The sequence below is a fragment of the Hemiscyllium ocellatum genome, unplaced genomic scaffold, assembly GCF_020745735.1.
Source record: "Hemiscyllium ocellatum isolate sHemOce1 unplaced genomic scaffold, sHemOce1.pat.X.cur. scaffold_1187_pat_ctg1, whole genome shotgun sequence".
In the NCBI taxonomy this organism is placed as follows: Eukaryota; Metazoa; Chordata; class Chondrichthyes; order Orectolobiformes; family Hemiscylliidae; genus Hemiscyllium; species Hemiscyllium ocellatum.
Genome location: NW_026867700.1, coordinates 87478 through 112717, shown reverse-complemented (window position 1 = coordinate 112717; position 25240 = coordinate 87478). Strand labels below are relative to the sequence as shown.

The 25240-nt window shown below is 45.2% G+C and overlaps 1 protein-coding gene and 1 long non-coding RNA gene across 2 annotated transcripts; one reads left to right on the top strand and one right to left on the bottom strand.

Moving 5' to 3' along the window:
• On the top strand, nt 1–16052 carry LOC132809417 (uncharacterized). Its single transcript, XR_009642307.1, has 2 exons — nt 1–42; nt 15764–16052. It is a non-coding gene; the product is annotated as an uncharacterized LOC132809417 (long non-coding RNA).
• LOC132809416 (gastrula zinc finger protein XlCGF8.2DB-like) lies at nt 9614–20448 on the bottom strand. The gene is made up of 2 exons (XM_060822555.1): nt 20348–20448; nt 9614–11255 (listed from the first exon to the last, which is right to left on the bottom strand). The coding sequence occupies exon 2, from the start codon at nt 10854–10856 to the stop codon at nt 9933–9935; it is 924 nt and encodes a 307-aa protein (XP_060678538.1). The 5' UTR covers nt 10857–11255; nt 20348–20448; the 3' UTR covers nt 9614–9932.
• Between the last annotated feature and the right edge of the window lie 4792 nt (nt 20449–25240).

Below are 25240 nucleotides of genomic sequence, written 5' to 3'. Positions count from 1 at the left end.
CAGCACAACTGGTATCAAACTGGCACACAACACCTTTACAGGGTAAAGACCGTTTAGACTTGCTTTGTAAATGAACTGTTCAGTCTCTGACCACTGCAATAGTCATTCTTGGTAATGTTCAGTCCCTCAGCAAACGAGGACATCTTCCTGGCATAGTTGGTGCACAGTCTCTGGTTGCTCAGGATTCACAGGTAAACTGTTCCTCCTTGTGCACCAATGCTGGCAATGGCAAATCCATACAGCAGGGCAAGTTCGATCTTTATTATCATCCACTCCCCCCACCCCCCCCCCCCCCACCCACCCCCCATCCCCACAGCCCCCCAACACCCCCACAACCCACTCCCCACCCCCACCCCCCACCTTACAAGGGGCTCGTCTGATGAGCTTGCAATGATGGAGATGAATCCAGGGGGAGATGAGAATTTAAAATTTGAATTTAGGCTCTTGTTAGGAGCAACAGGTGTATGTAGGTTTTTATTAACCACAAAATGGCTTTTCACTTTAAAATGGCTTCAGGTTATGATTTGACACTGTGAACTTGAATTGCTGCTTTGCTGAGTTGGTTAGCTTTGGGGAAAAGAAAACAATGGAGTTGAATAATATGAATCATATGAATTTGGTATTCGAACTAACCTTGAACTAGCAAGCACGGGATGATTTTGAGAGTAAAACAGTCTGTTTCCTAGGAAATATTGGACTAAGCTGCTGTCAATCATGTCATCTTATTACATTTGATTGGTCTTTTAAGGCTGTGCTGTCTCTTAGAAAACATGTAAATGATGTGTAATTTTCGAAAGTAATTCTGTAATTTCACCACGGAGCACAGAAGCTTTAACTTCTGTGTTGCTGGACAGAATTGCGTCAGACTGCCTTGCTTTATGAAACTGATAACTTTGCTTTGTACAGTCTGCATTCCATTCATTCTTTGACCAATCTCAAAACGGAGGGGTCCCGCCTGGGATCCAGATCTTCAAGGGTGGATTAGCCATGCTAAATTCCCTCATCGTGTCCAAAGATGTGTAAGTTCAGTGTATTACTCTGGGATAAATGTAGGGCAATAAGGGAAGGAGTATGGGTGAATTACCATTCAGAACATTGGTTTGGACTTGTTGGCTCGAGTGGCCTGCTTCCACACTGTGAGGATTCTTTTGAAGGGAAGGGATTTTTGCAAACTGCTCTCCTTCCATCTGCTGCAGAGTTCCACTGTTGGCCTGTCCCCGCTCCCTGCCCCATTTTTGACATCACAACGCTGAAGTGGCTGTATCAGTTTCAATGTGAAACACCCTCCTCTGGGCAACTCCTCATCCTGGGAGGGAGAGAGGGAGGGGGGAATCTGTTCACTTGTAGCAACTGGAGTGAATCCAAGGCGGGAATCTACTCTGCCAACTCAGGTATGTCTTAATTACCCGGGTGAGGAGGGACGGATAATAGCAAATGGGGAAGGGGCGATACCTTATTTTTATTTTTAAAATGCATCTGATTCTCACAAATAAATGCATCAGGTTCAAGTAGAGCACACGCAATGATCCACGTTGCAGCTTCAAGCTGGCTGCAACAGTTTTACATCCTCTGTTCTTCCTCTGTGTTGGCTGCAGCACATTTGGCTTCCTTCCCTCATCTTTTCTTCCTGCACCACCCCCCCCACCCCCCAAAGTGTTGATGCTTCCAAGCTGACCCTCAAAAGTTCAGGTTATACCTCCATTCTTTCCCAGATTTCAAAACCCACAAAATACAACTTTCCCAATCCTCTGTGTATCGGAGTTGGGAGGTGATGTTGTGGCTGTACAGGACATTGGTTAGGCCACTTTTGGAATATTGTGTGCAACTCTGGTCTCTCTCCTATCAAAGGGACGTTGTGAAACTTGAAAGCGTTCAGAAAAGATTTACAAGGATGCTGCCAGTGTTGGAGGGTTTGAGCTGAATTGTTTTGGGCTGTTTTCCCGAGTGTGGCAGAGGCGTTTGTATACATTTATAAAATCATGAAAGGCATGGATTGGATAAATAGACAAGGTATTATCCCCTGGGTCTGGGGGTGTCCAGAACTAAAGTGTAATAGTTTTAGGATGACGTGGATGAGCAAAGATTTAAGAGAAACCTAAGGGCAACTTTTTAACTCAGAGAGTAGTGAGCGTAAAGAAAGAGCTGCCAGAGGAAATGGTAGAGTCTGGTACAATTACAATATGGGAATGGCATCTGGATGGTTTCTGAATAGGAAGGGTTCAGAGGGGTATGGGCCATGTGCTGGCATATGGGACTAGATTAATTTAGAATATCTAGTCAACATCAATGAATTAAGACCATAAGACATAGGAGTGGAAGTAAGGCCATTCAGCCCATTGAGTCCATTCTGCCATTTACTCATGGCTGATGGGCATTTCAGCTCCATTTACCCACACTCTCCCCGTAGCCCTTAATTCCTTAATCAAGAATTTATCAATCTCTGCCTTGAAGATATTTAATGTCCTGGCCTCCACTGGGCTCGCTGGCAATAAATTCCACAGGCCCACACTCTCTGGCTGAAGAAATGTCTCCTAATTTCTGTTCTAAATTGACCCCCTCTAATTATCAGCCTGTGTCCCTGGATCCTAGTCTCCTCCGCCTAATGGAAACAACTTCCCACTATCCACCCTTTCTAAGCCAAGCATAATCTTGTAAGTTTCTATTAGATCTCTCCTCAACATTCTGAACGCTAATGAGTACAATCCCAGGACCATCAGCCATTCATCGTATGTTAATCGTACCATTCCAGGGATCGATCGTGAGAATCTCTGCTGGACACACTCTAGTGCCAGTATATTCTGCTGTTACTGCCGCTGAGTCACCCCTTGAACCCTATTTAGTGGGTGAAGTGGGAAGGGCAAGAGGATCCTTTCTGCCGGACTTGCTGCTCTCACACCCACTTTACTACCAGTGCTGTCTGACAGAATTGAATTGCAGGAGCAGATGGAGGACATTTTTATCCTGGGTGAAACGTAATGTTTGTCCAACCCCTGCAGGTGGATCTGAAATAGATACATTTGTCTCTGTCCCATTGAGTCTCCAGCACAGGGCCCGGCTGGTCAGCTCAGTGTTTTCGCTCTGCCTGAGCCTCCACCCACCCTTCTTCATCGTCCCTTCCCATCCCTCATCAGCAAACTGATATCCCCCACTTATCGCACGTTTGCTTTATGCAACTTTGCTTTTACAGAAGACCCACATTAGTACCTGTTTACGCTAATCAAAAGAAATCCAAAGAGGATTTTTGCTTTCATGAGAGGCAACGTCCTTGTGAACCTTCTCTGCATCCTCTCCCAGAGCATCCACGGCAGTAAATTGAGGGATGTGCAGGCTAGTCTCATCTTCAAGTTGGATAAAAGGCTGGTACAACACCGAGGGCTGAAGGGTCTGAACTGTGCTGTATTGTTCCATGTGCTCGTTCCAGAACGATGCAGCAGCAGTATTGGAAGAACAAAATTGCTTCAAACCCCTTGACACTTCCAGAGATGCGCACTGTCGATGGAAACTCGGTTAAATTCTGCCAGCAATCAGGTGATAGCCGGGGTTGGGGGAGGGTGGCAGCGGTGAGGCTGAACTTGCTTACTTGAGGGTTTTTAGCTTTGGTTGCTATATGCAATGAAGTGTGAATCATTGTTTCAGCAGTTGGTTCTGTGTGTTGTTTCTGAGTCAGTGGCCAAATTAAGGCGATTCACCCACAACCAGAGCAGGACGCTGGGATTAATATTGACTCCACTGCATTCAGCATGACATCACGTCAATACTGTTAGAAAGCGAAAGCTGACACCAACTCCCACCCCACCAGCGATCCAAAGAGAAGTGCATCGCCCTATAATCTGTAAAATTAATGTGAAAAGTGGTGTAACCTGCTCTAAAGTTTAAAAATAAATCCCTGGCACTTTTTAAAATCAACAAAAATCCATTTATTTATCCAACAGTAACGGTGAACAGATGAACTAAACTATTAACAAACCGAATAAATTCCTTCTAACTACTGACTGTTCCGGAATAAAACAAGTTTCTTGTGATATGCTGATCCAATAAATATGATTCCCTCTCGTAACAAAAAATAGAATTTAGTCTCTCAGATTACAGCCAGGTTCCGTGTCGTTTGGAATACTCTGTGCCGCCTTCTGTTGAATCTTCTCTCAGGAATGTCCTTCTCAGTTTTTTTAAAATGATGCATTCTCTAATACAGAGATGACTGACAGCCAATTTCCCCCCCTCAATAGAACTGAGGACTCTTAGCTCTCGTGAGGGGGAGTTAGAGATCTGGGTGTTCAGTCGATTGTACCCTGAAGGTGGCAACACAGGTCAATGGAGTGGTCACGAAGGCATATGGAATGCTTTCCTTCCCTGAGATTGAGTACAAGGGTTGGCAGGTTATGTCACAGTTGTATAGGACTTTGGTTCGGCCACATTTGGAATACTTCACACAGTTCTGGTTGCCACATTACCAAAAGGATGTGGATGCTTTGGAGAGGGTGCAGAGGAGTTTCACCAGGATGTTGCCTGGTAAACAGGGCGCTAGCTATGAGGAGAGGTTGAGTAGATTAGGATTATTTCATTAGAAAGATGGGGATTGAGGGGGGGAACCTGAATGAGATCTACAAACCATGGGGTGGCATGGTGGCTCAGTGGTTAGCACCTCTGCCTCAGCACCAGGCCTCTGGATTTAATCCCGCCTTGGGCATGTGTGTGGAGTTTGCACATTCTCCCCGTCTCTGATTGTTTGTCCTCCAGGTGCTTTAGTTTCTTCCCACAATCCAAAGATGTGTGGGTCAAGTGAATTGGTGATGCTAAGTTGCCAGGTCAGGGGTAAGTAAAGGGTAGGAGAATGTCTCTGGGTGGGTTACTCTTCAGGTGGTTGGTGTGAACTTGAAGGGTTGAAGGGCCTGTTTCCATACAATAGTGTATCTAATCGAAGTAGAGAACAAGAAGCTTTTATTCCCAGAGTGGGAGACACAATTACTAGGTGGGGGTCACAAGTTCAAGGTGAATGGGGAAAAGTTTAAGGAGGATATGCGTGTCAAGTTCCTGATGCAGAGGGTGGTGGGTGCCTGGAACGCGTAGCCACAGGAGGTCTTAGAGGCGGACATGATAGTGTCATTTAAGATGTATCTAGACAGATACATGAAAGGGCAGGGAGCAGAGAGATACAAATCCTTAGAAGACAGGCAACAGGTTTAGATAGAGGATCTGGGTTGGCACAGGCTTGGAGGGCCAAAGAACCTGTTCCCGTGCCGTAGCTTTCTTTGTTCCTTGTTTAGCTCAGGCTTCTGTCCAACTGCCCCCTTTTGTACCCTTGATGACATATCTTTCTTTTTTATGATAGGATTGTTTCTCTGTTTTCAAAACCATCAGATTGAAATTTAACAGGTTTTTGGAAGCCAAAGGGCCTGGTTTAAATTGATTGGCTAAATTGAAGAACTGTTGTCTTAGCCTGCTAACTGTCTGGCCTTTCAATACAAATGTTTCAGTTCAGGTGCTCTCTGTTGTGACAATGCTGCTCCTTTAAGATGATGTTGTTCTTGGTTTTTTTTTGAAGAGAGGTTGTAAAAGGCAGAGGTTCTGATTCATCTGGGGTTAGGGACTTTGCTAATGGCTAACAGATACTGGCTAAGGCAACAATCGGGAAAAAGGGTTTGAGACTTTTTTTTTCTAAAACGCTTGTACGATGAAAGGACGGTTCTCCTTTTTGTTAACCCTGATTTGGTTTGAGTTTGAGCAAGCAGTCTGTCTGAAGCTACTGGGGGGAGAAAGGTTCCCTGATTCCAACAAATGTTTCTGGCTGACTCTCTCTCACTAAAATCTCTCCTCTAAGAATCTGTGTTTGAACTGACCATTCTTTTTTGCCGTGGGGGTGTGTTTATGAGAATGTTTCAGGAAATCTGAACAGCTGCTTTCTTAAGTTGTGGGGAGGTCGTGACGGTCGGGTTTATAAATGGCTGCTATTCTAAATTCTGATTCCTTTTGCTTTTGTTTCATTCGGCGGTGTGTAAGTAAATTGTTTTCCTCGAAGCCAAGTGATTTGACCAGCTACATCACTCCTGAGGTACCTCTGCCTGAAACAACTAAAAAAAGTTAGGGCCTGGGCTACCTTCCTAGAATGTTTTGAGGGGATCTGGCCTGGTCCATAACACTGTACACCTGCAAATTGTGTCTCCAGAAAGGATGTAGTGAAACTTGAAATGATTGGATGATTCTGAGGTAGGAGGGTTTGAGTTAGAGGGAGAGAGTGAATAAATTGCAGGTATTTTCCCTGGAACATCAGAGGCTGAGGAGTGACCTGGTAGATATTTATAAAATTGAGGGGCACAGATAGGGTAAATAGTCAAAATCTTTTCCCTGGGGTGGGGAATCCAAAACGAGAGGTTTATGATGAGGGGGAAAAGATTTAACAGGGACCTGAGGGGAGACCTTTTCACGGAGAGTGTGGTGTGTGTATGGAATGAGCTGCCAGAGGAAGTGGTGGAGGCTGGTACAATTTCAACATCTAAAAGGCACCTGGATTGGAACATGAATAGGAAGAGTTTAGAGGGATATGGACAAGTGCTGGCAAATGGGATGAGATTAATTTAGGATATACAGCCAGCATGGACAAGTTGGACTGAAGGGTCTGTTTCCCTGCTGTGCATCTCTTTTGAGTCGAAGTCTCTAAAAGATACCACATTACTTCAACCGAACTCTGAAACCCAACGTTGCTGACAGTTTCTTTGTGTGTGAACCCGAGGGGCCTAGTCGTAGGGATGTACAGCACTGAAACAGATCCTTCGGTACAACTCGTCCATGCTGACCAGACATCCAAAATTTAATCTACTCCCATTTGTCAGCATTTAGCTCATGTACCCATCCAGATGCCTTTTAAATGTTGTAATTGTACCAACCTCCACCACTTCCTCTGGCAGCTCATTCTGTACATGCACCACCCTGTGTGAGAAAACTTGTCCCTTTGAGGTCCCTTCTAAATTTTCCCCCTCTCACCCAAACCTCTGTTCTCTAGTTCTGGATTCCCCCCACCCAGGGGAAAAGACCTTGTGGTTTGGCCAAATTTATCACTCCTGGGATACCTCTGCCTAAAAGATCCTCATGGATTTTATAAATCTGAGGTCACCCCTCAGCCTCCGATGTTGCAGTGAAAATAGCCCCTGCCTATTCAATCCCTTCCTGTGGCTCAAACCTTCCAACCCTACCAACATACTTGTCAATCTTTTCAGAGCCCTTTCAAGTTTCACAGCTTGTTACAAACATGTTGGTTTTGGTCATCTGATGTGGGAGAGTTTTCTGCAGGATTCTTTTCTGTCTGAAAAAGAGTCCTCCCCTGTGCTGTGACAGAGCCACAGTGACTCTCAAAATCCTGACTGACATTAAAGATTCATTTGTAGAAGCTTCTGAATCACATTTGTAAATGCAGAAAGTGTCTTTAATAATGAGTCATGAATAAAGGCTGCATTCATCTTTTATTGTGAAATTCTACTCCTACATCTCAAAACAGAGCATACAAACCGTCTGTGTGGAGTTTGCACATTCTCCCCATGGCTGTGTGGGTTTCCTCCCACAGGCCAAAAGTGTGTCAGGTGAATTGGCCGTGCTAAATTGTCTGTAGTGTTAGGTGCAGAGGGAATGAGTCTGGGTGGGTTGCTCTTCGGAGGGTCGGTGTGGACTTGTTGGGCTGAAGGGCCTGTTTCCACAATGTAAGTAATCTAGTCTAATCTAATCTAAACCTGGTCAGAAGCAGCCTCCCAGAATAAGACGTCACCGGCTATTTCCCCACCAGGACTGACTTTGCCCAGAAAACACACATTTTAAATGAATAGGGCACCATTCATTTTAAGATCAGGTGAACATAAGAGGGACTGCATTGGCTTAGAAAGGAGAGATCCTTGACACACACAAAGACCTGAAATCATTGCTGCACTATTATTAGCGAATTGGAATTAAGGCTGGATTTTTTTTTTCCGCTGCAGCAGAGGAAGTTGAGAGGTGAGTTTTGTAAAATCATGAGGGGCATAGATAGTGTTAATGGTAATTGTCTCTTCGCTAGAATGGGAGATTCAAGTCCAGGGGGCACAAACTTAGTGAGAGAAGAGAGATTGACAAAAAGACATGTGGAGAGTGTGGTTCACGTGTGGAATGAACCTCCAGAGGAAGTGGTGGACATGGGCACAATTACAACATTTAAAAGACATTTGGATAAGTGCATGAGTAGGAAAGGTTTGGAGGGACAGGGAGAGGCTGAATAAGCTGGGGTTGTTTACCCTGGGGTCTCAGAGGCTGAGGGGTTGCCTTATCGAGGTCTAAAAAGCCATGAGGGGCACGGATAGGGTAAATAGTCAAGGTCTTTTCCCTGCGAGTCCAGGACTAGCGGGAATAGGTTTAAAGTGAAAGGAGAAACATTTTAAAAGGGACGCGAGGGGCAACTTTTTCATACAGAGGGTGGTGCATGGATGCAGTGAGCTGCCAAAGGAAGTAGTGGATGCTGGGACAATGTCAACATGCACAAGCCTTGGGTGACACGGTGGCTCAGTGGTTAGCATTGCTGCCTCACAGCACTAGGGTTCCCAGGTTCGATTCCAGCCTCTGGCAACTGCGTGTGGAGTTTGCACACTCTCCCCATCTCTGCGCGGGTTTCCTCCGACAGTCACAAAGATGTGCAGGTTCGGTGAATTGGCCATGCTAAGTTGCCTGTAGTGTTAGGGTGGGTTACTCTTCGGAGGGTCGGTGAGAACGTGTTGGGCCGAAGGGCCTGTTTCCAAGCTGCAGGGAATCTAATCGAAAAGCACCTGGATGGGTGTATGTACAGGAAGAGTTTAGAGGGATACAAGCCAAGTGCTGGCAAACGGGACTAGAGTAATTTCGGATATCTGGTCAGCATGAATGAGTTGGACCAAAGGATCGGTTTCCAGCACTTGGCCTACATCCCCCTCAACCATTCCTATTCATGTCCCCATCCAGATGCCAGTTAAAAGCTGTCATTGTACCAGCCTCCACCACTTCTTCTGGCAGCTCATTCCATACATGCATCACCCTCTGGATGAAAAGGTTGCCCTTTAGGTCCCATTTAAATCTTTCCCCTCTCACCATAAACCCTCTGGTTCTGGACTGTGCAACCTCCAGGGAGATTATTTACCCTATCCATACCCCTCATGATTTTATAAGCCCATATAAGGTCACCCCACAACCTCTGACACTCCAGCGAAAACAGCCCCAGTCTATTCAACCTCTCGGCAACATCCTGGTAAATCATTTCTGGTAGAGAAGTCAATGATTTGGGTTAATACCTGAAACACTGACTTCACTGCTGCTGCTGCCTGGCTTGCTGTGTTCTCCCAGCCTCCTGCTTGCCTACTCTGGATTCCAGCATCTGCAGTTTATTTTTGTCTCTAACGAATGGCAGAGCAGACTCGATGGGCTGAATGGCCTAACTTCTGCTCCAATGGCCTTGCAGGCTTAGGTTTGTGCAGATTGTTTCAGTGGGAATGCGCAGTCCCGGGCTCAATGAGCAGCAGCGTTCATAGAATCACAGAATCCCTACAGTGGGGACACAAGTCCTTCAGCCCAACAAGTTCAAACTGACCCTCTGAAGAGTAACCCACCCAGACCCATTTCCCTACCCTATTACTCGACATTTCCCCTGACTAATACACCACACCTACACATCCCTGAACACTGGGACAATTTAGCTTCGCCAATCCACCCTGCCTGCACACCTTTGGACTGTGGGAGGAAACCGGAACACCCAGAGGAAACCCACACAGGCACAGGAGGAGAATGTGCAAACTCCACACAGATAGTTGCCCCAATAGTGGAATCAAAGCCAGGTCCCTGGCACTGGGAGGCAATGCTACTCACCACTGAGCCACCGTGGGAGTGGGTGCTGTCCAGCAGAAAACAAAACAAGCCCACCAACTCTCCCACTGTCAGACTGGGCAGGAGGTTCAGTCCTGGGGGTGACCCACAGCAGCCTCACCGGCAGAATCCGATTGTTGGGAGCGCTGGTGCCCCCGCTGGTGCCTCTGCAAGTTGCAGGACTGGGTGAAGGCCTTCCCACACACAGGGCAGCTGAAGGGCCGCTTGCCGGTGTGAACCCGCTGGTGCTTCAGTAGGTCAGAGGAATTGCTGAAGGCCTTCCCGCACTCAGGACAAGTGAATGGCCTCTCCCCGGAGTGGACCCGCCGGTGGATCACCACGTGGGAGAAATTGCTGAAGGCCTTCCCACACTCGGGGCAACTGAAGGGCGTCTCCCTGGTATGGACCCACCGGTGGGTCAGCAGGTTGGAGGCATGTGTGAAGGCCTTCCCACACTCAGGACAGCTGAAAGGCCTCTCCCCTGTGTGGACCCGCCGGTGGGTCAGCAGGGCAGAGGAATCGCTGAACCCCTTCCCGCACTCTGGGCAGGCGAATGGTCTCTCCCTGGTGTGGACACTCTGGTGCCTCAGCAGGGAAAAGGCCTGGGTGAAGGCCTTCCCACACTTGGGGCAGCTGAAGGGCTTCTCCCCTGTGTGGACCCACTGGTGGGTCAGCAAGGCGGAGGAACTGCTGAACCCCTTCCCGCACTCTGGGCAGGCAAATGGTCTCTCCCCGGTGTGGACACGCTGGTGCTTCAGTAGGTCAGAGGAATTGCTGAAGGCCTTCCCGCACTCGGAGCAGCTGAAGGGCCTCTCCCCTGTGTGGACCCGTTGGTGCCTCAGCAGGGTGGAGGAACTGCTGAACCCCTTCCCACACTCAGGGCAGGAGAATGGCCTGACCCCAGTGTGACTGCGCCGATGAGCCTCCAGGACAGACGGGACATGGAAGCCTTTCCCACAGTCGCCACACTTCCAAGATTTCTCCACGGGGAGGGATTCCTCGGGTTTCTCCATGGCTGAAGCTTCAGCGGTACACAAACATGTGTACAGTCCCTCCCCACCGTGAATTCCTCTTTCCAGGCTGAATAACTGTTTTAGGTTCCACACTCAGTGCACTGTAACAGTAGGATCTCTCATTCCGTCCCACTGATGCTGAAAACGTACTGAAACAGGGACCAAAAAACTTTGCTCCTTCTCACAGAATCTTAGTCAAAACTCGTTACAGGCCCAATGGACTGAACGACTGTCAGACATTGACTTGAAATTGAGGACAGCAGACGCTTGGGAGTCCGAGTCGAAAAGTGTGGAAAAGCACAGCAGGTCAGGCAGCATCTGAGGAGCAGGAGAGTCGGTGTTTTGGGCATAAGCCCTTCATCTGTTGTTTTTTAAACTTCAGTTTTCATATCAAATACTCTGTAAAAAGAGATTACAAAAGTCATCATTGTCACTGAGAAGGTCTATAGCCTTAAAACTTGTCTTTAAACATTTAGACTCAATGTAATGCTGAATTATAGAACACATTTATTGCACTAGAAAATAGACAGACAGCAAGGCTCAGAAAAGGGGGGATCCGAAAGAATGCAAAAGATAGGGACACCTGGGCTTACCAAGTGATAACAGGATGCTGTAAGACAATTAAGAACGTTTGCCTTAGCATCAGTGAATCTGTATGAACAGGACACCAAGTGATAACATTCACAGCCATTCCCTTGTGAAATTAATGACCGTGTTTGATTCTGACCCTGAAACGAAACTCGGTACTATCAAAAGCTTTGTAATTAACGGTCAGTTGCTGTCAGTTATAATGGATTCTTATACCCCTTGCAAGCAGGGCAGTCCCAGAGAAAATAAATCTTTGCTGTTACAAAACCCTGACCTGAGAGTTCAAAAGGACACCATTTTAGTGCTGAGCCTGTTGAATCCAGTAGAAAATTAACTCTTAGTGCTTAGCTGCTATGGATTGACTTTAATTGCGCTTCGAGACTTTTTGGTGCTTTTGAGTAGCCAATTCTGGTTATGAAATGCAAACTCTGTGAAAGGAAATATTGATAAAGCTTTAACTTACTTGCTGTTTTTACAGACTTTACAGACTGCCCCACTATCAATTCTAACTAATCAGATCTTATGTCTTATTCGAATTTCAATCACAAACTTGAAAAGAAGGCATGTTCCATTCGAAGACGAATGAATCAGTTGAAATGAAACCTCACGGTAACATCTCAGCCTCAGGGACAGAATGATTTAGGGCTTAAAAAGCAGGAGTCTGCTCCCAGCTTAGAAATTATTCTCGGTCGGATATTGAAGAGATTCTTGCACAATGTGTCGGGAAACCATTTTATGATTGAACGTTTGCCCTCCTTACTAAGAAGCTGTTTTATAAAACAACTGTATCTGACATGTGAGCTGTGCGAGGTTATCTTGTGAACTCTCCAATTAGCTGAGACTGATACCTCTTTATGAGAGGAGGTTATCTCGCTCGCAGGCGCCTAACTCAGCTGTTTTTCCCACCTGACGAATGGCTTCGGGCCTGTAGGAGTGATTAGTCAAGCTTCACAGATCTGTCAATGAGCTTTTCTTCCTTATGAATTATTGTCTTTCACTGTTATCTGTCTAATTAAGAACATGCAATTCCTTTTTCAAACTTTTGTAGAAAGGAAGCCACTTTGTATCAATACATTGGAGTCGCCTGCTGGGCATCTGGACAGCTGGTAACCTACTCTCCTAGATTATTAGAACCTAGTTAGTTTAGCTTATAGGTATCAATGTTATGTTGTCACAGTGATGCTATTAGTGAATAAAGGAGATAACTAAAATTATACTAAACTGTCCATAACTAACAAGTTTTTATTCCAGACTTCCAAACAGTACGATTTCCGGGACGAACCAAGAGAGAGGCTTTACAGGTCTGAGTCCACAAGGGATTCCTTGGGCGGTCTCAAATCTTCACTTTCACATCAGTCCAGGGTAGAAATTCACAACAAGCAATTCTTTTTCTGCAGAACAATCTTTTCGTTTGTTATTCTACAAAATTGAAAGCACCATCCCACCCTCTCCCCAACCCCCCATCCATTCTCACTCCACTCTAATTCTCCTGAAGGGTGCTAATTCAGGATCTTACAGGGCCAAAAAAGTAAAAACATCTCTTTTGAATAACACTACCTGAAAGTTCACATCTTTCACAACATTGGGATACTGCTCAGTGTGAGCAGATCTGATTTTGGAAAGCAAAGAAAAACTGTCTAAATTCAGGATAAACCTGCAATACAGCGTCTTTAGAAACGACCAGACCCGGGGTCAAGGCATTGACACCAACACCAGAGAGAAACTCAACATACAGACGTGGCAAACCATCAGTCTTTAATCTTTCAGAATGGGTTGTAGGAATCATTAATATGTAAATCTCAGAACTTCTAACAAATCACCTTCTCGAGATAACTTAAGGTTTGTAACAAAAGGTGACACCTCAGCTCAGACAATGCATTAAAGGTACGAGGTCACAGTCAGTCTGTATCCCAATTTTGAATCTGACAGGTTCGGTTTCCAAAGTGAAATTTACAAACTATTATATGCATTCACTGCCTGCATTGACTGCCAGCATTTTGCGCATTTTTTGAACAAATCAAAGTTTTGCATTAGAAATTGGCTAGCTGAAAGACGACAGAGGGTGGTGGTTAATGGGAAATATTCATCCTGGAGTTCAGTTACTAGTGAGGTACCACAAGGATCTGTTTTGGGTCCACTGCTCTTCATCATTTTATAAATGACCTGGATGAGGGCATAGAAGGTGGGTTCGTAAATTCGCAGATGACACTAAAGGCGGTAGAGTTGTGCATACTGACTAAGGATGTTGGCAGTTACAGAGGGACATAGATAAGCTGCAGAGCTGGACTGAGAGGTTCAAAATGGAGTTTAATGTGGAAAAGTGTGAGGTGATTCACTTTGGAAAGAGCAACAGGAATGAGTGTACTGGGCTCATGGTCAGATTCTTGGTCGTGTAGATGAGCAGAGAGACCTCTGTTTCCAAGTACGTAGATCCTTGAAAGTTACCCAGGTTGATAGGGCTGTTAAGAAGGCATACAGTGTGTTAGCTTTTGTTGGTAGAGGGATTGAGTTTCAGAACCATGAAATCATGCTGCAGCTGTACAAAACTCTGGTGCGGCCAGATTTGGAGTATTGCGTACAGTTCTGGTCACCGCATTATAGAAAGGATGTGGAAGCTTTGGGAAAGGTTCAGAGGAGATTTACTAGGATGTTACCTGGTATGGAGGGAAGGTCTTAGGAGGAAAGGCTGACGGGCGTGCGGCTGTTTTCTTTAGGGAGAAGGTTGAAAGATGACTTAAGTGAGACAGAAGATAATCAGAGAGTTAGGCTGGACAGTGAAAGCCTTTTTCCTTGGATGGCAACGGCTAGCACGAGGGGATATAACTTTAAATTGAGGGGTGATAGATATAGGACAGATGGTCAGAGGTAGTTTCTTTACTCAGTAGTAGAGGTGTGGAACATACTGCCTCCAATAGTAGTAGACTCGCCAACTTTAAGGGCATTTAAATGGTCATTGGATAGGCATCTGAACGAGAATGGAATAGTGTTGGTTAGATGAGCTTCAGATTGGTTCCACAGGTCGATGCAATATTGAGGGCTGAAGGGTCTGCACTGCGCTGTAATGTTCTATGTGTGTAAAAATATAATTCTGCAAATACAAATTCACCCTTTACACTTATATGCATGCATGAGAGAAAGCAAATGTTGATGTCTATGCTGTTTGTCTCTATGTCTATTTTGATAACAAATGCTTTATTTCTGTAAATGTTGTTATAAATCAGAGTTGGGTACTAATAGTTAGATGTAAGGGAGAGAGAATTCCTCCAGTTTGGTACCATAAGAATCCGATCCATCTGAAACTGCTGATGTTTGGACTGTGGGAGGAAACCGGAGCACCCAGAGGTAACCTGCGCAGACAGAAGGGGGAGAACATACCAAAGTTCACACAGACAGTCACGAGAAGGTGGCATCAAATCGCTTCTAACAATTCTCCCACACCCGCAAAACCCTGAACACTGTGGGTAATTTAGCAGGGCCAATCCACCCTAACCTGGGCAAAGATAAAAATCACATGACACCTGTCCAACAGGTTTATTTGGAAGCACTAGCTTTTGGAGCGCTGCTCCTTCTTCAGGTGGTTGTGGAGTATAAGATCATAATACACGGAGTTTACAGCAAAACATTACAGAGTCATGCCACTGAAATGATACATTGAAGAACCCTGGATTGTAAAGTCTTTCATCTTTTAGAATGAGTTGCTGGTGTCATTAATATGTAAATCCCAGAACTTCTAATAAGACACCTACTCGAGATAACTTAAGGTTTTATTAGAAAAGATGACAACTCAACTCAGGCAATGCATTAAAGGTGTGAGGCCAGAGTCTGTCTGTATCCCAGTTTTTGAGTCAGACTGGTTCTATTTCCAAAGTGGAATTTATAAAATATTTCATGTATTGTCTGCCTGCAGATTGTGCATTTTTTGAGCAAAATGCACAATGTATCTGCAAATACAAATACACCCCATAGACGTGTGTGGGTGTGTGTGTGTCGCGTACATGAGAGAGAGAAAAAGTCTAGTTCCATACTGTATTGCATAACAGATGCTTTATTTCTGTTGATGTAAATATTGTTATAAATCATAGCTGGGTGCTAATACTTAGATGTAAGGGAGAGAGAATTCTTCAATTAGGGCACTATAAGAATCCTAGCAGACCCCTATTTCTAGTTTACTTGCCAATGAACAAACACAAACACCTATTTAATTCTAATTTTTCGCTTTTCTGTTATATTTTCTGGTAATATGATTCTGTGTCTGGATGGTTTACAGGCTGGGAGACTGTAGGTTGGACTTTGATTGAGTGAATGTTTTATTGTTCCAGAAGGTGTCAAAGGAGGTTAAAGCTTCAGCAGAAATGAAGCACAGCTGAGAACAGACAACAACTGTGTGGGAACAGGAAGATCAACCAAGGACAAAGAAACCAGAAATCCGAGCTGACAACAGACTACCCTGTGGTCAGTTGCTTTGATTAGCAGTGTCAACCCTCTACCTTTACCTAGCTTCGCATTCGACTTGAATGCCACATCTGCCCTCAATATTTAGGATCCAATCCTTGTCACCCTGAAGCTATGTCTCTGTAAGGAGTCTCAGATCATAATTATTCTCTTCAATGTGAGCAGTCAATTCATTCACTTTTGTTACGTTGCAGCGCTATTACGACACGGGTAACCCCCTCTGCTCAATTAAACCAGCAATATAGAGATGATTCACCCCATGCAGTAATCTGTAAAAGTTCGAGAGGCAAAGAACTATCCCAAAGGTAAATATTTAAAAGTAAACATTTAACAACTTTACTCTTTACGTCCAACAGAGAATTTTAAAACTCACAGAAATGCCCAGTTTTATAGTCCAAACATCGGATCATTTTATTGGTGTTAATATTATCAAAATACTTAATTCAAACTTGATTGGACTTTGGTATTTTGGGGCAAAATTTAAACTGATTGGCCAAATTTAAATTTGTTTGTGCCTCATGGCAACCCAGTTGCTCTATTTGTGTTGACCAAATATTACATTCTCATCTTGTTTAGAACACTTTGTTCTGCTCGATTTTTAAACTCTCTTCAAGGTACAGTACCTCTACACCTTCATAACAAGCACACAGTCAGACACTGACCTTTTAGTTTTATTGTTTGTAATCTTTTGAATCCAGTTTTAATTGCTGGTACGTTTATTCTCCTTGTTCCTTTCTATTGTTCTCTGATGTCCATTTTCCACATCACTACATTGCTTAGCTACCTTGATTTGGATTGGCCTTACTAAATTGCCCATAGTGCCCAGGGATGTACAGGTTAGGTGGCTTAGCCAATGGGAAATGCTGGGTTATAGTTTCGTCTTAATAGAAGCAGGAGTAGGCCATTTGGCCTGTTAAGCTGCTTCACCATTTATTAAGATCGTGACTGATCTATCCATCATCTCACCTCTTCTTACTTGCATTATCCCGACTACCCTTGATTCCCTGAGGGGTAGGGGCGGGAGCAGGATGCTCTCTGGAGGGGTCAGAATGGACTTGATGGGCTGATTGGCCTGCTTCCACGCTGTAGGACTTCTATGATTTACCGCAGTTGTGTTTGCCTCAGATCACAGCTCCCAGAATCTCCCACCTTCTGCAAATCAAAAGACAAGTCCCCCCCGCCCCAGCCCTCTTGTATGTATGTGATCTAAATGCTTAATCATTTCTAGTGAATACAGCCCACACCTCCTGCTGCTGCCAGTAACCTTTACAATGCTGATGAAATAATGCAATTCCTGCAGTACTGAAAACTGTAAGGCTTCTAACAATACCAGTTACTCATTCACCGCTCCTGATGGATAGCATTGGAAACAAAACATCGAAGGCTAACAGAAATGAGCAGTTTAACTCAAAATTCCACCTAGCCCTTCACTGGGCACCCCAATCAGCACACTGTCCTTACTGCTGGTAAGCCTTAAAGCACTTCACCCCCACAGTGCAATGAATTCCCACATTCCACCAAAATCCTAGAAGTACTCATGTACTCAGTTGCTGTCTCACCAATTAAATATTTCATTGTAACTTCTTCTGCTTCAGTAAAGGCAAAACATCTTTGAAAGCTGCTCTGAAAGTCCACTCTTCACAACAACACTTCTGCTTTCACGCAAGATGATTAAAGTCATACAGCACAGAAACACAGCCTTCAGTCCAACTCATCCTTGCTGACCAGATATCCGAAACTCATCTAATCCCATTTGCCAGCATTTGGCCTGTATCCCTCTAAATTCTTCTTATTCACATACAACGTTTAAAAGGCATCTGGATGGGTAATTGTAGCAGCCTCCCCACTTCCTCTGGCAGCTCATTCCAAACATGCACTACCCTGTGTGAAAAAGTTGTCCCTCAGGTCAGTTTTAGATCTTTCCCCTTTCACGTGAAACCTATGCCCTCTAGGTTTGGAGTCGCCTACCATGGGGAAAAGAGTTTGGTTGTCCAACCTATCCATACCCCTTATAAACTTCTTTAAGGCCACCCATCAGCCTCCAATGCTCCAGGGAAATTATCCCTGGCGTATTCAGCATCTTCCTATCGCTCAAACCCTCCAACTCTGCCTACATCTTTGTAAAGCTTTTCTGAACCCTTTTAAGTTTCACAACATTCTTCCAGAGGGCGGCAACTGGAATTGCACACAGTTTTCTGAAAGTGGCCTAACATGACCTCCCAACCCCTGTACTCAATGCTCTGACCAATAAAGGAAAGTGTACCAAATGCCTTCTTCATTATCCTGTCTCCCTGCAATTCCACTTTCAAGGAATTATGAACCTGCAAGGACACTTTGTTTAGCAACACTCTCCTTTAACTATGTAGGTCGTGCCCTGATTTGCCTTACAAAATGAAACTCCTCACATTTATCTAAATTAAACTCATTCTGCCACTCCTTGGCCCATCAGCCCATCCGATCAATTCTAATTTATATTGAACTTTGTTTCCTCTCTCATCCCCTAAAAGCTGAGAATCTCCATCCTACAATCACTTCCTCCATTCTGACTTTGCTGAACCTAATTCCTGCTGTAACTCATCCTGAAGGGTGTGGTTCATCCTGATTAACAGACTCTCACTCGGGGGAGGTGGAGATCAAATTGAAACAGACAGAATTCTGACTGGCCTGGACAGAGTTCAGGGGAAGATGTTCCTATTGGTAGGAGAGTCTAGGACCTGAGGGCACAGCATCAGAGTAAAAGGAATATCTTTTAGAACAAAGATAAGGTGAAACATTTTCAGCCGGTGAGTGGTGAATATGTGGAATTCATTGCTACAGAAGGCTGTGGAGGCCAGGTCACGGAGTAGATTTCAGATGTAGATAGATGGTTCTTGAGTATCAAGGGGATCGAGGGTTACAGAGAGAAAGTGGGAGAATGGGATTGAGAAACTGATCAGCCAGAACCTAATAGTGGAGCAGCCCTGATGGGCTGAGAGGCCTAATTTCTGCTCCTGTGTTTTATGGTCTCTTGCTGTCCTGGACTAGGAGTGTGCAAATTGGGAGCAGGAATAGGCCATTTAGCCTGTCAGGTTTGCACCAGCATTGAACAGATCATAAGTAGATATGATCTAAAGGGTATAAACAAGGACTGCAGATGCTGGAAACCAGAGTCTAGATTAGAGTGGTGCTGGAAAAGCACAGCAGGTCAGGCAGCTCCTCGGATGCTGCCTGACCTGCCATGAATATACCTACATTCAGGTTAATAGGCTGGAAATTTTTCCACTGGAGCAGAGGAGGATTATAAAATCGTGAGGGGTATAGATGAGGTGAATGGCCAAAATCCTTTCTCTAGGCTGGGAATTCAAGACTACGGAGCAAATTTTGAAAGAAAGAGAGGAGAAAGATTATAAAAGGACATGACGGTCTCCATTTATTCCGTCCCCAAGAGAGTGGTTTGTGTGTGGAATGAATTTCCAGACAAAGGGGTGGATGCAGATACAGTTAGAACATTTAAAAGACATTTGGATTAGTACATGAATGATGAAGTTGATTTTAAATAAATGTGAAGCACTGGATTTTGGAAAAGCAAATCAGAGCAGGACTTATACACTTTATGGTAAAGTCCTGGGGTGTGTTGCTGAACAGAGACCTTGGAGTGCAGGTTCATAGTTCCTTGAAGGTATGCTTTCCTTCATCGATTACAGCACTGAGTAAAGGAGTTGGGAGGTAGGTGAACCTCTAAGGGGAGCCTTTTCACACAATAGTGCATATATGAAATGACCAGCCAGAGGAAGTGGTGGAGACTGGTATAATTACAGAATTTAAAAAGGCATTTGGATTGGTCTATAATAGAAGGGATATGGGCCCGGGGCTGGCAAATAGACTACATTAGGATAACTGGTAGGCATGGACAAATTGAACCGAAGGGTCTGTTTCTGTGCTGTACATCTCTATGACTCCAATATAAAAGATTCAGAGGGATATAGGTTTAACACAGGCAGGTGGGTCCAGTTTAGTTTGAGAACATAGTCAGCGTGGATTAGTTGGACTGAAGGGTCTGTTTCTATAACTGATTTGTACTGGTCTTGCCTCCCCATAACCATCACTTCTTTGTTGTTCGAAAATCAGATGAACTCAGCCTTGGATATATTCAGTTACTCCCAAACTGCAGGAAGGCGTCCCCACTTCTCAACTCAATTCTTCTTGCTAATATCCCACTTGCCTTGCTCACTATTGCTGCACTTGTCTGACAACTTGCACTGACTGGATTAGAAGGACGCAGAGACTCCTTTGTACATCCACACATCATTTCTGATGCAAGGCTCGAGCCTGAAATGTCAATTCTCCTGTATTTTCCATTGAAAAAAGACCTGGACTAACTTTCCCAGAGTCTCTCCCCTCCCTGGATTCACTCCGTTTCCCTTCAGTTCCTGAATGGAAAAGGGGTTGAGAAAAGAGCGTGCTGTACTCACAGATGTTGGAGAGAGGAAGGAAGTTGCAGTCTGGGGTGAAGCTCAATCTTCATTCAGAGAGAGAGGAACAGCAGCAGCAACTTCAGAAGTTCATGGTCCTACTTCCGCATCCAGACAATGGGTTTGCTGTGATCGGCAGGAGGACCAGTCTCCATCCGGTCCTCCAGAGCTTCTCATTGGTCCATCAAAACAAGATCACAGAGTGTTTCCGCCTTTTGCGTGAGTATGCGTAATGTTTTGCTGACACCGTGGAACATGCGCACTGGGTTGCTGACACCGAGTAGCATGCGCAGTACGGAGATGTTGGCATTACTGACAGATTTTCAAAGTTAAAATTCACACAATGCCAGGTTTTAGTCCAACAGGTTAATTTGGAATCACTAGTTTTCGAAGCGCTGCTTCTTCATCGGTTGGTTGTGGAGCAGAATCATAACACACAGACTTTATAGCAACAGGATTGCAGTGTCATGAGATGTAATATTAAACAACTTCAGCTGACCTCTACCATCTTTTAGAATGACCATGTTAGTTTAGATTCCTACATCTGTAAATCCCAGAACTTTTCAAAAGTTACGTTCTCAAGATAGCTTTTAACAATAGGTGTCATCTCAATCAGATAATGCATTGAAGGTGTTAAGTTAAAGTCTGTCTGTGTCCCAATGTTAGGTCAGACGGATTCTATTTCTATCGTGGTATTACAGAATCTTACGTTTATGCGTTTTTCTGCAAAATAAAATGCGATTCTGCAAGTACAAATTCAACCCACAAATTTGTGTGTGTGTGCGCGCAGGAGAAACCGAGTGATCATGTGTGTGTGAGAGAGTATAATGGGGTATAAGTCTGTGTGAGGGTGTATGTGAGTGAGTGAGTGAGTGAGAGAGAGAGAGAGTGTAGTGGCGTCACCTGTAGTGTGACATGAACCTACAGTCCTGGTTGAGGCCACCTCCATGGATTTTGAACTTGGCTATCAGTCTCTGCTCAGCCACTTTCCTTTTTTGCCTATCCTGAAGTCTACCTTGAAGGATGGTCACCCGAAGGTCCAAGGTTCAACTGGGAGGGAACACTCCTAGCTGGTGATTGTTGTGCAGTGTCCGTTCATTTGTTGCTGTAGCCTCTGCTCGGTCTCACCAATATACCAAGACTCAGGGCATTGTTGCCTGCAACGTATGAGGTAAACAATGCTGGCTGAGTCACATGAGTACCTGCTGCACTCATGGTGGGTGGTGTCCCCATGTGTAATGGTGGTAAGCGTGTCAACACTCTGATACGTCTTTCATCATCTGCCGTGACAGAGTTGTATCGTGTTGTCCTGAAGGCTAGGTGATTTTCTGCGAACAATTATCTGTGTAAAGTTTAGTGGTTGTTTGAAGGCGAGAAGTGGAGTCATGGGGAAGGTCTTGGCGAGGTGCTCATCCTCATCAATAATGTGTTGCAGGCTGCGAAGAATGTGGCGTAGTGTTTCGGCTCCTGAGAAGTACTGGACAACAAAGGGTACCATTTTGGTTGCAGCTCATGTCTGTCTCCTAAAGGAAGTCATTACAGTTTCTTGCTGTGACACATTGGAACTGGCAGTTGATGAGTTGAGCATTGTACCCCGTTCTAATGAGAGCACGTTTGTGTACTTCAAAGTGTCTGTCATGTTCCTCCTCACCTGAACAGATCCTGTTTATGTGAAGGGCTTGTCCAGAGGGAATGGCTGTTTTAATATGTTTCACTAGAGAAGTGTAGCACTGTCAGGTTATCCGTGGGTTTGCGGTGTAGAGAAGTGCTGAGATATCCATCCTTGATAGAGCTGCATGTGTTCAAAAATGAGACAGATACTAAATAGTGTGACGAGTGTGATGGTGGGATGAAACTTGTTAATACCACAGGATCGTTGTTTCAGTGACTCCTCACCTTGGGTCCAGAGGAAGAAATGTCATTCATATATCTAGTGTATATTGTTGGTTGGAGGTCCTGTGCAGAAAAAAAGCCTTGTTCGAAACTGTGCATGAAGCGTTGGCATACTGGGGTGCAAATTTGGTCCCCATGGCTGTTCCATGTGTCTGGATGAAGAACTGGTTGTTAAAGGTGAAAATGTTGTGGTTGAGAATGAAGCGGATGAGTTGTAGGACAGTGCTCAGAGATTGGCAGTTGTTGGTATTGAGTACTGAGGCTGTTACCGTGATGCCATGATCGTGAGGAATGCTGGTGTAGAATACTGACATGTTCACGGATTCAACTCGTCTGTGGATGCTGAGCTTCTGGAAGGATTGGATCAGAAGTCTTGATGAATGCTGTCAGTTCACGGTTGTGCTCTTTGGTCAGATCTTCTGGTAGTTGCCTGTCGTGTTCCTGTTCAGTTGTTTGTACACTTCCTTGCAGAACTGAAAATGTGTTGCTGGAAAAGCGCAGCAGGTCAGGCAGCATCCAAAGAGCAGGGGAATCGACATTTCTGGCATGAGCCCTTCTTCAGGAATGAGGAAAGTGTGTCCAGCAGGTTAAGATAAAAGGTAGGGAGGAGGGACTTGCGGGAGGGGCATTGGAAATGCGATAGGTGGAAGGAGGTCAAGGTGAGGGTGATAGGCCGGAGAGGGGGTGGGGACGGAGATGTCAGGAAGAAGATTGCAGGTTAGGAAGGCGGTGCCGAATTTGAGGGATTTGACTGAGACAAGGTGAGGGGAGGGGAAATGAGGAAACTGGAGAAATCTAGGTTCATCCGTTGTGGTTGGAGGGTTCCTAGGCGAAAGATGAGGTGCTCTTCTTCCAGCCGTCGTGTTGCTATGGTCTGACGATGGAGCCCCAGGACCTGCATGTCCTTGGTGGAGTGGGAGGAGGAGTGGAAGTGTTGAGCCACGGGTGGTTGGGTTGGTTAGTCCGGGTGTAGGTTGGTGGGGTGGTAGGTGAGGACCAGTGGGGTTCTGCCCTGGTGGCGATTGGAGGGGCGGGGCTCAAGGGCGGAGGAGCGGGAAGTGGAGGAGGATGCAGTGGAGGGCATCATCGATCACGTCTGGGGGGAAATTGCGGTCTTTGAAGAAGGTGGCCATTTGGGTTTTACTGTATTGGAACTGGTCCTCCTGGGAGCAGATGCGGCGGAGACGAAGAAATTAGGAGTATGGGATGGCGTTTTAAAAAGACATGAGGGGCACCTTTTTATTTTAAGACAGAGAATAGTTCTCATGTGGTATCAATGTCCAGAGGAGGTGGTGGATGCAGGTACAGTTACAGTGTTTAAAAGACATTTGGATAAGTACATAGAGTCATAGAGATGTACAGTATGGAAACAGACCCTTCGGTCCAACCCGTGCCTGCTGACCAGATATCCCAACCCAATCTAGTCCCACCTGCCAGCACCCGGCCAATATCCCTCCAAACCCTTCCTATTCATATACCCATCCAAATGCCTCTTAAATGTTGCAATTGTAATAGGAAAGGTTCAGAGAGTCTGGACCAAACACTGGCAGGTGGGACTAGTTTAGTTTCAGAACACAGTCAGCATGGACTAGTTGGACTTAATGGTCTGTTTCTGTCCTGTATGACCCTGTAACTGTTCTATACTGGTCTTAAAACCAGTTTCTCACCTTCCCCAATACCCATCCACTTTGTTCTTCAAAGTCAAATGAACTCAGCGTTGAATACATTCAATGACTGATCTAACTGCAGGAAGACATCGCCACTTGTGAACCCAACTTCTCTTGCTAATATATCACTGGCCTTGCTGATTGCTTGCTGCTCCTGTCTGACAACAGACAGTGACTGGTGTAGAAGGACGCTGAGGCCCCTCTGTCCATCCACACATCATTCCTGATGAAGGGCTCGTGCCCAAAACATTGACTCTCCTCCTCCTCAGTTGCTGACTGACCTCCTGTGCTTTTCCAGCGCCACACTTTTCAACTCTGATCTCCATCATCTCACTTTCGCCACATCTCAACAAATCACCATTTAAACAATGCGCCTCTTCTCTGCGTTTTTTAATATCAAAAGCTTTAGATTGTGTCAATTCATTTGCCATGTGTTTGCAAATTGAGACACAGACCTGGATCAACTTTTCCAGAGTCTGTCCCCTCCCCCACGCCTCAATTCACTCTTTCCTTTCAGTTGCTGCATGTAAACAATTGAACCCCAGAATGAAACAAAAAATGGAAAAATTGGTCATAAACAGACTGTTGTACTTACAAAAGTTAGACAGAGGAAGGAAGTTACAGTCTGGGGTAAAGTTCACAGAGGAAGGAGGAGCAGCAGCTTCAGAGCTCACGGTCCAATCGCCACATTTCGACAATGGCCGGCTCTGATTGGCAGGAGGACCAGTCTCTTTCCGGTCCTCCAAGGTTCTTCATTGGTGAATGGAAAGGAGCTGACGCACAGTTTCTGCGGGCACCAAGGAATGTGCGCAGTGCTTTGCTGACACCGCGGAGCATGCTCAGTATGCAGGAAGTTGTTACAGATTTTAAAGTTAAAAATCACAAAACACCTGGTTAGAGTCCAACAGACTGATTTGGAAGCACTAGCTTTCAGAGCGCTGCTCCTTCACCGGGTGATTGTGGAGTGTAAGATCGTAAGACACAGAATTTATGATCTTATACTCCACCACCGCCTGATGAAGGAGCGGCGCTCCGAAAGCTAGTGCTTCCAAACAAGCCGATTGGACTGTAACCTGCTGTTGTGTGATTTTTAACTTGGTACACCCCAGTCCATCACGGGCACCTCCACATCATGACAAATTTTAAGTGTCCAACTGCGAATACGAGAGAAAAATACCAAAGCAATTTTTTGTCGAAATGTTTTTCCCCTGTGCCTTGACATGTTATTCCTTTTGCATTTTGTCTGGCTGCTCAATGTTTCTGTCCTTTCCCCAGGGTAGAGGTATTCCAAAACTACAGGGTATAGGCTTAGGGTGAGGGGAAAAGATTTTAA

Excerpts from the sequence above, each read along its gene's own strand:
- LOC132809416 (XM_060822555.1), bottom strand. The coding sequence starts at position 10,856 with ATGGAGAAACCCGAGGAATCCCTCCCCGTGGAGAAATCTTGGAAGTGT.